General features: G+C 37.5%; 1 protein-coding gene across 3 annotated transcripts; it reads left to right on the top strand.

Moving 5' to 3' along the window:
* Positions 1-305: 305 nt before the first annotated feature.
* On the top strand, positions 306-7,257 carry ITM2A (integral membrane protein 2A). Of its 3 annotated transcripts, none has more exon segments than NM_001194217.2 (6): positions 306-533; positions 4,085-4,216; positions 4,497-4,694; positions 4,944-5,054; positions 6,143-6,293; positions 6,445-7,257. In NM_001194217.2, coding segments are annotated over 6 exon segments (792 nt in total). In that variant the 5' UTR covers positions 306-422; the 3' UTR covers positions 6,534-7,257.
* Positions 7,258-14,380: the final 7,123 nt, after the last annotated feature.

The following is a 14,380-nucleotide window of genomic DNA, read 5'->3' as shown; positions in this document are numbered from 1 at the left end:
GAGGCAGACAGACAAGACACAGCAGGCTTCCTTCCTGTCTTGCTCTTATCTGAAGTTGCAGAGAGTGGGTGGGAGCATGCCTGAGGTGCAGGTGAGGCACGTTTAGCCTGAGCTGGCCAAGGGCTCCACTTCCCCTCCTCCTCCCCCCGTGGCAAATCCGCCTCACCTCGCAAACCCCCAACTCAGGCACTTGGGCCCCTTTTGGGCCCCCTCTCGCTCCTCCCTTTAGGCACTTCCCTGGGCCCGCCCACGGTCTCCCCCCAGTTTGGGACTGCGTCATAAGTATCCCAGACCTCGGCTTGCAGTAGTGTTAGACTGAAGATTAAGTAAGTGCTGTTCGGGCTAGCAGGATCTCCTCTTGTAATCTGCAGCCCAGGACACTGATTCCAGCAGCGCCGTACCGCGCAGCCCGAGGATTCACTATGGTGAAAATCGCCTTCAATACCCCCACCGCGGTGCAAAAGGAGGAGGCGCGGCAAGACGTGGAGGCCCTCCTGAGCCGCACGGTCAGAACTCAGATACTGACCGGCAAGGTAGCTGTCCCAGGGCGGGGTTGGGAACCGGTGGGCGAAGGAAAGAGGGCTGGTAGCAAAGGAGAAAATGAAGTTTCCCTGGGAGGGCCCCTCTTGCGCCTCTTACGCTGTCTCTGGGGTTTACCCGGTCGTCTCGGTTCTGTCTCCTCGCGGCACCTTCTGCTTACCGCACCCTATGTCACTCTGCATTCCCGTGTGTCGTGCCATGTTCAGTCTGTTCCAGCCCACACCACCTATCCTGGAGGGATGTCAGAGAGAGTTTGAGGAGATGCCCTGGGACTGGTTGTCATTGTCTCTTGGGTAACGTGTAGGGACCTGGGGATCAAGGAGGGGCATGTCACCCAGTCCCCACCTCCAGGGACGCGCATAGTCTCCCCAGGAACAGAGGGGACACAAGGGGGTGAGCAAGACCGGGAGATTTAACATTTCTTTCTTTCCTTTTGGTGTGGATGAAGTTCTAAGACTCTAAATCTTTCTACGATCTCTGAGTGTTCGTGGAGGTGGGGTGAGGAGCAAAGGGCACTTTTAACTCCAAGCAGTATGGGTTGGGGCAAGTGGTCTGCTTGAGCGCGCGAGTATTTTCAGTTTCTCTCTGGTCACAGGTGGCTTTAAACATTAGATAAAGGAGCTGTCAAAATTGAGGTAGGTCTTAATGCCAATTTAGGGTGTTCACTGTGCCCTTTTACTGCAAGAGCCTAGTATATTTTTAGAGTGGTATTTCCTAAAGAAAACACTCTTCTCTTGTAAAAACAAATCTGGGGATACTTTTCAATTTTTTTTATTTTTATTTTTCTTGTTGAACAACATCCCCTTCCCTCTATATAGAGATCTGAAGCAGGTCCAGTGTTGTAATTTAAACTACTAGCTTTGACAGGAACTGGGGAAGCTCTTCCCCAAAATGTTGTCCATTATTTATTTAGTCCTATTTCTATTTCTTTTAAACACCTACTATGTTTTCAGGGTTCGTATACTACTCCTCAGTATAATCTCAATTTTAAAGGGCAATAGTATTTTCTTCGTGTTCTATGAAATCTGGAAAGTGTTGGAGCTTGCAGATCTGTCCTAACTTGTGTTGTTCTCTATACAGTTTTAACTTTTGTGTTCAAAGTGGAGATATAAAAAGTCCTTTGAGTTAAACGAGAATCCATGTAGTAAAAGTTGATTGTACACACAATTTGAAATGTTAATGTGCTTATCCAGCGTTTTATTAAGGAAACTTTCAATATTAAATCCTGCAATAAAACTAGCTTTTGTGTATTATACATTTTAGAGCTCAAAAGTAACACCCTCTTGCATTGTTGAGGTTTTGATTAAATGACAGAGGTCAAATATGTAATTGTTCTCCTTCTTAGTTTGTAGGTTAAACATGGTCAGATTTTTTGGGAGGTCTAATTAGAGGCCAGTAGTTAAATATAGCCACACAGTAATCCTTTTTTTTTTTTCTCACCGCCAAGCATTTCATGACTTGTAGATAGATTCAGTTAATATGCAAGCAATACTTCTGCCAGGACTGTGGTGCGATGAGGAATAAACAAAACTGAGCCTTTGCACTTTGATTATACTTTGCTGTTAGGTTTTGGAGAAAATGTAACAGGATCCTTACCTGGCCACTACAGGACACTGATAAAAATACTTGATATATTGTATTGTAATACATTGATCAGCTAGCTCACTAGAGGTTGAGCATGACAAATATGATGTCAGACATAGTGTACAATCACTTCAAAAGAGTTCCAAGAGAAATTAGCTATGGTAATTGATGGCTCACACCAACCTGAAATCCAATAGATATAAATGAAAACAAAAAAATCCTTATTTCTAGCATGTAATATCTTATGAAATTGAAATTCTAGTATTTAGGACTTGCTTAATAATAAACTTCCTGAATTATTGAAAGAATAAATGAAATTACAGGGCAAACTGTTCTTCTCATGTCTCAGTTGCCAGAAAAAATAAATGTATTTATCTCAGAATTTCAAATTAAGCTATTATGTGACTTATGAGCAAGTTACTTTATCTTTATGAAACTCATTTTAATCATCTAAAATATAATTTTTAAGTCTCCAGTTCTAGATTATTGTACAGTAATTCCAAATCAAAATTTATAGTTCTATCTTTGTAGTACTAATCCTAGTTTAGGGTTTTGTTTTTTAATAAAAATAATTAAAAGATCCTGAAAATTACTGGGACACAGAAAAGCCTTCAAAGTTTATAGAGTACTAATTAATGGAGGGTTTGAACTTAAATAAATTTAGCTAACAAAATGGGAATCTCAAATTTCTTTGACCTTCAAAAAAAAAAAAACATTTTTGGAAAAATAAACCTTTATCAAATGATTGTCTGTCCTTTCATCTGCATTAACTTGAAATCTATGCATTTATTTTCATCAAATGAATTTAAGCTCTGATAAACATTAGAGTAGTTGTCCTGAAAAAGAGCTAATGACCTAAAAGACTAAAACAATTCGATTTATATACCCATTTGAATGATTTACCCATTAATGATCAGGGCCTAGGTTTGCTTACTTCATTTATTCAATCCTTGAGTAACAATGTTGCTTAGGATATATTGTGACATACAAATACGGGATTGGAAAGATTGGAGTCTACTGCCCTGGGAAGGGCACAATCAGTTACTTGTTTGCTTTGGATCTTTCTTGTTTCAATCCCAAAACAAATTATTGTTTTAGCAAAATATTACAGTCACTGTTACACAGACAACTTTCCTGTCTAGCTATCGCAAATGCTACACTTCAAAATCAAGTGTTCCACCCAGGACTTGGAAAATACTTCATTCATGCAATACACAGTTATAGAATATTGATCGATATTAAGAAACTTTTATTTCTCAGTTAAATTAGGGACATTAAATTTATATCTCTCCCTTCAATATTTTAATTTCCAAAATATAGGGAAAATGACATATACCTTATAGAACTCCTACCTTTAAAACCTAATATTCAGAAAACAGCTTTTTGAAAAATCAGTTAATAAATTAATCAAAGGATACTAATTTTCTTTTAAGTTGACAAACTGATTTGGAAAAAATAATGAAGAAACAGAACCATATCCCAGAAAGTTGGTGATTATATCAGTGTACTAGTTCAAAAAGTAATTACTTCCGTTTATTGAGTATAATTGCTAGAGATCAGCTTTACCACATTGTGCCTATTATTAATACTATATTATGCATTTTAAAATGTGTTAAGAGTCAATATCGTGTTAAGTGTTCTTAGCAAAATAAAAAATAATATGACATTGCATAAATAAATGGTAATTTTAATTTGGTTCTTGATGCATGTATTTTGAAATAATTTCATATGTATATTTGGGTTTAGAAATGCCAAAATGGAAGGTTAATACAATCAGAGACATTTTTTAACATCTATTAGATTCACAAATTGTCTTGAAATAAATTCAGACTGCAATTAAAATGAGTTAACATTAAAAAAAAAATCTTGGGTTTCAAGGGAGGTAAATTGTATACAAAATCAACTATGTGTCTAAAAGTACAATCTGGTTTTGTTTTTGGTTTTGCTTTTTAATAAATAGGAGCTCCGAGTTGCCACCCAGGAAAAAGAGGGCTCCTCTGGGAGATGTATGCTTACTCTCTTAGGCCTTTCATTCATCTTGGCAGGACTTATTGTTGGTGGAGCCTGCATTTACAAGTACTTCATGCCCAAGGTAATAATAATTATAATTATTATACTTTGAATTACTAGTTGCTAGACATTTAGTAGCGACTTAAAAAATTCTGTAGTGGTAACGAGAGAAAAGAAGATTTAGGGAAAGTTTTCAAGTTGCCTTCCAGTTCATAAAATTGATTTGTCTTCATTGTGATAACTGTAGTCAACAAGCCTCGGCTTAACACATAGTACAGTGAATTGATATGAGTGTGAAAAACCATTCAAATATCATGATAGTGAGTATTAGAAGATTGTAATTTTCCCTTTTTGTCTTTTAGAGCACCATTTACCGTGGAGAGATGTGCTTCTTTGATTCTGAGGATCCTGCAAATTCCCTTCGTGGAGGAGAGCCTAACTTCCTGCCTGTGACTGAGGAGGCTGACATTCGTGAGGATGACAACATTGCAATCATTGATGTGCCTGTCCCCAGTTTCTCTGATAGTGACCCTGCAGCAATTATTCATGACTTTGAAAAGGTTTCTCATTCCTATAAATATGCCAGGATTTTATTTTTCCTCTCTCTCTCTCTTTTTTACTTCATTGGCAGGTATTAAATTCATTCATGAATGCACATGTTTTTGAGGCAAAGCCTTTTCATTCTTTTGTTGTTGAATACACATTAGTTGATTTTGAAAGGATGTAGCTGCTTGATCTAATGGTAGTTGGAAAATTTGCAATGTTAATGCCTTCTATGTCTTACCTGACTTTTTTCCTCTACCTAACAGGGAATGACTGCTTACCTGGACTTGTTGCTGGGGAACTGCTATCTGATGCCCCTCAATACCTCTATTGTTATGCCTCCAAAAAATCTGGTAGAGCTCTTTGGCAAACTGGCGGTATGTATTTTGGAAGTCAAATTTTTACATAAGCACCTCCAAGTAATTTTACTTCCTTGTTTTTTTAAAACATAATGAGTTTGGCCAAAACATTTCATTTTATTGAAATATTTTTCAAATAAAAAATGTTGTGAACCTAAAACTGCTCTAAAAAATAAAGATTTTTTTTTACAGTCATTATCTGGTATAGGAAAGGATTTAAATAGTGTCCTTAAGAATTTGGGCAAATGACATGAGCAGACACTTTTCAAAAGAAGACATACATGCAGGCAACAAACATTTGAACAAAAGCTCAGCATCACTGAACATTAGATAAATGCAAATCAAAACCACAATGAGATACCATCTCACACCAGTCAGAATGGCTATTATTAAAAAGTCAAAAAATAACAGATGCTGGCTAGGTTGTGGAGAAAAAGGAATGCTTATATACCATTGGTGTTGGTGTAAATTAGTTCAGCCATTATGGAAGGTGCTGTGGTGATTTCTCAGACCTAAAGACAGAAATACTATTAGACCTAGCAATTGCATTACTGGGTATGTGCCAGTAATCATTTTATTATAAAGACACATGCACAAGTATGTGCATTGCAGCAGTATTTATAATAGCAAAGACATGGAATCAGCCTAAATGTCCGTCAATGATAGACTGGATAAAGAAAATATGATGCATATACACCATGGGATACTATGCAGCCAAAAAAAAAAAAAATCACAGAAAAAAACTAAACAAAACAGAGAGATGGATAGAGCTGGAGGCCATTAACCTTACAAACTAACACAGGAACAGAAAACCAAATACCATATGTTCTCACTTATAAGTGGGAGCCAAATGAAAAGAACACATGGTCACATAGAGGGTAACAACACACACTGCGGTCTTTCAGAGGCTGGAAGATGGGAGAAGGGACAGGATCAGGAAAAATAACCAGTGGGTACTAGGCTTAATACCTGGGTGATTAAATAATCTGTACAACAAACCCCATGACACAAGTTTACTTAAGTAACAAACCTGCACTTTTACTCCTGAACTTCTAATTTAAAAAGGAAAAAGATTTCTCATTTCAATCTTTGGTTTTGATTTTCAGAGTGGCAGATACCTGCCTCAAACTTATGTGGTTCGTGAAGACCTAGTTGCTGTGGAGGAAATTCGTGATGTTAGTAACCTTGGCATCTTTATTTACCAACTTTGCAACAACAGAAAGTCCTTCCGCCTTCGTCGCAGAGACCTCTTGCTGGGTAAGTAACTAATGTATTCCTTCCTTCACCCTGTGTTACACAGTAGAGGCAAGTGGAGGTGGAATACAGGAAAATGTGGGGAACAAGTCTAGATATATTTTCCTTTCCACAAAAATTTCAAAAGCCACTTTTTTTGCACATTTCCTTACAGGTTTCAACAAACGTGCCATTGATAAATGCTGGAAGATTAGACACTTCCCCAACGAATTTATTGTTGAGACCAAGATCTGTCAAGAGTAAGAGGCAACAGATAGAGTATCCTTGGTAATAAGAAGTCAGAGATTTACAATATGACTTTAACATTAAAGTTTATGGGATACTCAAGATATTTACTCATGCATTTACTCGATTGCTTATGCTTTTAGTAAAAGGAAAAAAAAAAAAAAAAGGAACTACTAACCACTGCAAGCTCTTGTCAAATTTTAGTTTAATTGGCATTGCTTGCTGTTTGAAACTGAAATTATATGATTTTCATTTTTTCTTTGAATTTATGGGGTTTAGATTTCTGAAAGCAGCATGAATATGTCACCTAACATCCTGACAATAAATTCCATCCGTTGTTTTTTTGTTTGTTTGTTTTTTTCTTTTCCTTTAAGTAAGCTCTTTATTCATCTTATGGTGGAGCAATTTTAAAATTTGAAATATTTAAAATTGTTTTTGAACTTTTTGTGTAAAATATATCAGATCTCTTAACATTGTTGGTTTTTTTGTTTTTCATTTTGTACAACTTTCTTGAATTTAGAAATTACATTTTTGCAGTTCTGTTAGGTGCTCTGTAATTAACCTGACTTATATGTGAACAATTTTCATGAGACAGTCATTTTTAACTAATGCAGTGATTCTTTCTCACTAATATGTGTATTGTGGAATGCACAAAATTGTGTAGGTGCTGAATGCTGTAAGGAGTTTAGGTTGTATGAATTCTACAACCCTATAATAAATTTTACTCTATACAACCACTCTTTCTTTTATTTCATCACTTGAGATATATTCAATGTGAATAATTAGTATTACTTATTTAGCTTTTGGTGTACCTGTAACAGATCTAAAATTATGAGCCCAACTTTGCCCCCATTCCCACCTACACATATTTATATTTTATAGTTTCATATTTTACTCCCTTTTTGACAGTATATTAATTACTCTTTTATAAATATCCCATAATTGCCTTATCATGTAAATTCAACTATTTATTTAGAGGCTTCAGGCCCATAGCACTTTAAAATCTTTTAAAGTGTTTTCTTTTTCATCAAATTAAACAACTATGTACAGCTATAATAGATGACTAAGGACTAACCTTGGATAAGATGTTGATAACATTTAAGACCTTCAAATGCTGTGATCATTACTCATGTATCTAAGAGTCTAAACTTCATACCAAGGGGGCATGAGTCCTATAAACTCTTTCACTTGTATTAGGTGAAAAATTGCTCCTGATATCCCTTATTACCTGCTGGGATACCAAGTATTGGTCAATTTCAGTAGCCAAAACTACTTAGTAAAATCCATACCCTTAAATACTACCACTATTTTTAATGAAATACATTAAACATTTAACTTTAAGAATTTAGAAATAAAGCAATATCACAAACAAAAAGCATACAGAAAGAAAAATGCAGTAGTTAGAAGATAATGACAGTAATTGATAAATTCAAGAAGTGGCTCTTTATAAAGAAGAATATGTAGAAAGAATCTGATAAAATTTAACACCCATTGCTTGTCTTAAAATACGTATAGAAATTTAGGAAAAAGGAAATACACTATTTCCAAATTTATCTTAAATAACGTCACAACTAATGGTACAACACAGGAAATGATGTTGGCTATTGAAGCTACTCAGTGTTGTTCCAGACATTCTGGCCAATTCAATAATATGTAAAACAAATAAAAATATAACTTTTAAAGGAGGGTTAAGATTATGTTTATTACTAGATATATTTTTACCATATAAGATATTAGTGGAATAATCAAAACTTTAAAAATTAATAAGAAGAATCAGTATGATATAAACAAAAGAGAATTACTTTCCTTTTACCACAAACAACCAATTAAAGGGAAATATCACCAGGTAAGAAATACTTTCACAATAGCAACAGGGACATAAAGTAGCACCAACAAGAAATTTATGGAATTATTATAAAGAAAGTCATGAAACTTAATTAAGAGATATAAAATAAAAGTTAAGTAAATAAAGAAGAGAGGAAGAACATTACAAATAGACAAATTCTCCCACAATTAAATTTCTTGTTTTAAGCAATTTCAATTAAAATCCCAAAAGAATTGATTTTAGAATTTGGCAAAATTATTTGAAGGTTCATCTGGAAGCATAAATAATAGAGACTAGCTCTCTGATTATTTGTCCACAAACTCAGAGCCCCAAATCTGTCACTCAGAAAAGTGGGCAGTCATATATCTAAGAATTGTGTGAAGCATAGTTTTAGGTATCATAACTCATGCCACCTTTCCATTCTATCCATTCACTCACCCTCACATGATTATTCATTCACTCATTTATTGTCAGGAATGGGAATGGATAGAGTTGTGAGTGAAACACACATAGACCCTGCCCCTATTAAGCATATAGTCTCCTGGGGAGTAAAAGACTTTTTCAAATAATTCAGCTACTTCATTGTAAAGAAGAAATACAGAATGCCTATGAGAGTTTATAATGGCAGGGGTGAGAATCCTGGACTAATAATTAAGTCTCAACTTACTGTGAAATTTGAGCAGAAAGCTGAAGTATGAGTAGTATAAATCAGGTAAATCTCAGGCAGAAGTAATTGAAAGCTAAGTCCCTGAGGCAGGAAGGAATGTGGTTGTTGGTGAAAGTGAAATAAAAAGGGTCCTGAGCACACTGAGTAAAGAGAATTATATGAAAATAAGTTGGAAAATTCGGGAGAGTCCAGATCATGTTGGACACTGTAGGCTATGTGAAAACAAACAAACAAACAAAGAAAAACCTCTTATCTTTGTACTTAAAGTAATAAGAGACATTTGAAGGGTTTTAAGTAGGGTCATGGATGGGAGCAGATTGGTATTTTTAAAAGATTGCTTTGACTGCAATGAGAAAAAATATATTACAGAGAGACAAAAGGGAAAATAGTAAGACCGATTAGGCCATTCCAGTAGTCCAAGCAAAAAATGATAATGGATTGGACAAGGAAAGTTTCAATGATAAAATAAAGAAGAAGAGGAAATAAAGATATATTTTTGGCATAAAAGTATTGGAAAATAATTATAAATTGCATATTTAAAATGAGGTATATCAAGGAGTTTTGTCATTGATGAGTCCCAGGTTTCTGGCTTACATACTTGGATGAAAAATAATATGACTCGGCCCTGCAGATCTCAAAATTTACTTGGGTTAAATAGTTGGAAATTGATGTTTGATGTGCCATTCAGAGTTTCAGCAGAAAACAGATGTCACCCTCAAACAGGACAATGAAGAGAGGTTAATAAAGTGACAAAGTATAAAGTGTAAAGTGAGTTACTAAATAATAAGTCTCAATGAAGTTCACTAGGATTAACAACACTGGTGAGCCCTCATGACCTCTATTCTTGAAGAAGCAAGGGGGAAGACTAGCTATAGGTGAAGACTTTCCCTGACAGGAGCTGCAGTCTTTGGTAGAGGGACACAACTACTTTGTCCTTTAATCTCCTGTTGGTGTCTCCCATTGACCAAACTCAACTGGAAGCCAGAAGAAAAAGAGTGCCTTGATGCAATTCACAAAGGACAGCACCCTTGGTACAAGCAGAACAGATGAGTGAAGAGTGGCTCTGAAGAACCTGGGAATATCCAGCATAGCCCACGTTACTTTTCTCCACAGCGTTCACTCTTTTTGCTTATCCAGATAAAATATTCATGTCCTCAGCATAGAGAACACATAAATTCTCATTAGCTACCATCCAGTTTCAAGATATTGTCAATTCTACATTTCGACCTAAAACTAAAATGTTAGCCACCACCATTACTCTTTATATAAGGCAATGTCAGTGGGAAGAGGGAAAAAGAAGTCAAGAAAAGCATGGCTGCTTCATTTCTTGATTTCCAGCTGTTAAGGAGTCATAAGTTGGTCATCATAATTTTCTTCTTACACAACCAATTCCTTATCTTCCTATGCCATCTGCAACATCTTGGCTGGATGGGTTTTGTTTTACCTAGTGGAATAATTCAGATATGTCTCACTGCAGGGTTTGAGTTGTTGGAAATCTTGTATTTGTTGCAGTTTTTCACTGAAAATGGTCAATTGGCCAGGAAGGAGAAAAGGCATCCGAGTGAATCTTTTGAGTTCCAGTCAGTAATAGTTTTCCTTGGTTCCACTGTTTAGTAGCAGTACAATTTTCCCTTGATAATCATAATCAATCACCTCAGTAAGTACAACAATTATTTCTCTGCCTGTTGGTTTGTGGAGAGCCCCAAATCACTAAGAATCAGTCTCAGGATCCAATTTAATTGAACTATGACTTAATTTTCTGGTGAAAGTTCTCCATCCCTGAGCAGCAGGACTTATACACCCACTGTATTAATCTGTTATTGCACTGCTATAAAGAGATACCTGATACTGGGTAATTTATAAAGAAAATAGGTTTAATTGGCTCACAGTTCTGCAGGCTTAACAGGAAGCATGGCTTGGAGACCTCAAGAAGCTTACAATCATAGCAGAAGGCAAAGGGGAAGCTAGCACTTCTTACCATGGCAGAGCAGGAGAGTAGAGAAGAGAGAGAGAGAGAGAGAGAGAGAGAGAGAGAGAGAGAAAGTGCCATGCACATTTAAACCATCAGATCTCATGAGAACACATTCACTATCATGAAAACAACAAGGGAATTATCTGCCCCCATAATCCAATCACCTCCCACCAGACCCCTCCTCCAATTAGACATGAGATTTGGTCAGGGAAACAAATCCAAACGATAGTATTCCACTCCTGGCCCCTCCCAAATCTCATATCTTTCTCACATTTCAAAACCAACCATGCTTTCCCGACAACCCCCCAAAGTCTTAACTAATTCCAGCATTAACTCAAAATTCTAAGTCCAAAGTCTTATCTGAGACAAGGCAAGTCCTTTCCACCTATGAGCCTGTAAAATCAAAAGCATGTTAGTTACTTCCAAAATACAATGGGGATACATTCATTGTGTAAATGCTCCCATTCTAAACGGGAGAAATAGGCCAAAACAAAGGGTCTACAGGCACCATGCAATTCTGAAAACCAGCAGGGCAGTTATTAAGTCTTAAAACTCCAAAATAATCTCTTTTGATTCCATGTCTCACATATAGGACATGCTGAAGCAAGGGTTAGGCTCCCCAGGACATGAGCAGCTCCACCCCTGTGGCTCTTCAGGGTGCAGCCCCCATGGCTGCTTTCAGGGGCTGGCATTGAGTGCCTGTGACTTTTCCAGGTTCACATTGCAAGCTGTTGGTGAATCTACCATTCTGGAGTCTGTAGGACAGTGGCCCTCTTTTCACAGTCCCACTAGGCAGTGCCCCAGTGGGGACTCTGTGTGGGGCATCCAACCCCATATTTCTCCTTTGCAGTGCCCTAGTAGAGGTTCTCCATGAGAGCTCCGCCCCTGCAGCAGACTTCTGCCTGGACATCCAGGCATTTCCATACATCCTCTGAAATCTAGGCAAAGATTTCCAATGCACAACTCTTGTCTTCACACCTGCAGGCTCAACACTACATGGAAGTCACTAAGGCTTGGAGCTTGCAACCTCTGAAGCAATGACCTGAGCTGTACCTTGGCCACTTTTAGCAACAGCTGGAGCTGGAACATCTGGGATGCAGAGCATCATGTCTGAGGCTGCACAGAGCAAGGGGGCCCTGGGCCCAGTCTATGAAACCATTTTTCCCTCCTAGGTCTCTGGGCCTGTGATGGGAGGAATTGCTGTCAAGGTCTCTGACATGCCCTGGAGACATTTTCCTCATTGTCTTGGCTATTAACATTCAGCTCCTCTTTACTTGTGCAAATTTCTTCAGCCAGCTTGAATTTCTCCCCAGAAAATGAGTTTTTTGTTTTTTATCATATGATCAGGCTGCAAATTTTCCAAATTCTTATGCTCTGCTTCCCTTTTAAACGTAAATTCCAATTTCAGACCCTCTCTTTCTTCAAGCATATGAGTGTACACTTTTAGAAATAGCAAGGTCATATTTTGAATGCTTTGCTGCTTAGAAATTTATTCTGCCTAATACCCTAAATCATCTTTCTCAAATTCAGAGTTCTACAGATCTCTAGGGCAGGGGCAAAATGCTGCCAGTCTCTTTGACAAAGCATAGCGAGAGTGACCTTTATTCCAGTTCCCAATAAGTTCCTCATCTCTGTCTGAGACTGCCTCAGCCTGGGCTTCATTATCCATGTCACTATCAGCATTTTGGTAACAACCATTCAACAAGCCTCTAGGAAGATCCAAACATTCCCACATCTTCCTGTCTTCTTCCGAGCCCACCAAACTGCTCCAACCTCTGACCATTACCCAGTTCCAAAATTGCTTCTACATATTTAGGTATCTTTGTAGCAATGCCCCCTCTTCTGGTACCAAGTTTCTATATTGGTTCATTTTTCATACTGTTATAAAGAAGTACCTGAGACTGGGTAATTTATGAAGAAAAGTGTTTTAATGGACTAACAGTTCCATAGGCTTAACAGGATGCATGGCTGTGAGGCCTCATGGTGAAAAGTGAAGTGGAAGATAACACATCTTACTATGGCAGATGAGGAGAGAGAGTGAGAGTGAAGGGGGAAGTGCCACACACTTTTAAACCATGAGATCTCATGAGAACTCACTCTCTATCATGAGAACAGCAAGGGGAAATCCGCTCCCATGATTCAATCACTTCCCAACAGGCCTCTCTACCAATTAGACATGAGATTTGGGCAAGGAAAGGAATCTGAGCCACATAAGGCACTAAAATCAAGATTCAGGGAACAGGAAGCAAAAGTTTCCTCAGAGGACTGTTAGATATAATATTATATTATAATAATAATAATAATAATAATAATAATAATAATATAAAGGTAACACTGTCACCTCTCTTTATGGGAGAAAGGACAAAATTGACTGTTGCTTTAAAGTTTAGCCTGAAGGGTAGCACCTCAATATTATAGGTTGCTATATCTCAACTGAAACAATATTTGAATATTTTTAGGATATCATTCCTCATATCATGTTTTAAGGATCCAATGCAGGTTATCACTACTTTTATGACATGCAGTTTAGGTTGCATGTCAGTTTGTGTCCCATGGTCAGGGAATTTAGTCTCTACTAGGCCTGTTAGAAAGATGGGAATAGTATTTCAATTTGGAAATAGTTATCACAAGAAGAGAGCATGACCTTACTTCATAAGCTTAAGAGTTGGTGCTATAATTATCCCAGAACATTTTTGTCTTTTGTAGAAACTTCCAATGCTATTGTGTCTGATGGGTTATAAGGCACAAATGGCAGAGCAACTTACGCTGGAGCCTAGATCTACTGTAGGTGTTTTCTTCCTCTAGGCCATAACCAAGACTTACAACCTTATGGGTTACCTGGTAAATGAGTTGGAGCAACAAACCTAAGTGTGGTATGTGTTGCCTCCAATATCCCAGAAGTTCTACCAAGCATTTAATCTATTTTTTCATGACAGACAGCACAAGAGACAATAAATGTTTGTAAACTTAGAAAGAATATACTAACAGGCCTACACCACTGGACTCCTAGAAAACATCAAAGATGTGACAGGACCTCTAAATATGCATGTATCTTACTAAGGCACTAATAATGCTTGTTTCTTTCTGCTCATCAATTCTACTTGGCATAATGTCATAAATACAAGAGAACAGTATGATGTTTTGTGAGGGATACAAACATAATTCGTGTTACTTTTGGCCAAATTGTAAGAGGGAAGAAAAAATTATGTCTCCCTAACATAGGAAGGTAAATCCACACAAACGCAGACTTCTTCTTCTCCTCCTCCTCCTCCTCCTCCTCCTCCTCCTGCTCCTCCTCCTCCTCCTGCTCCTCCTCCTCCTCCTGCTCCTCCTCCTCCTCCTCCTCCTCCTCCTCCTCCTCCTCCTCCTTCTTCTTCTTCTTCTTCTTCTTCTTCTTCTTC

Source organism: Macaca mulatta, chromosome X (genome assembly GCF_049350105.2).
Source record: "Macaca mulatta isolate MMU2019108-1 chromosome X, T2T-MMU8v2.0, whole genome shotgun sequence".
NCBI lineage: Eukaryota > Metazoa > Chordata > Mammalia > Primates > Cercopithecidae > Macaca > Macaca mulatta.
Note: the sequence above shows the minus strand (reverse complement) of the source record. Positions and strands in the feature narration are given on the sequence as shown.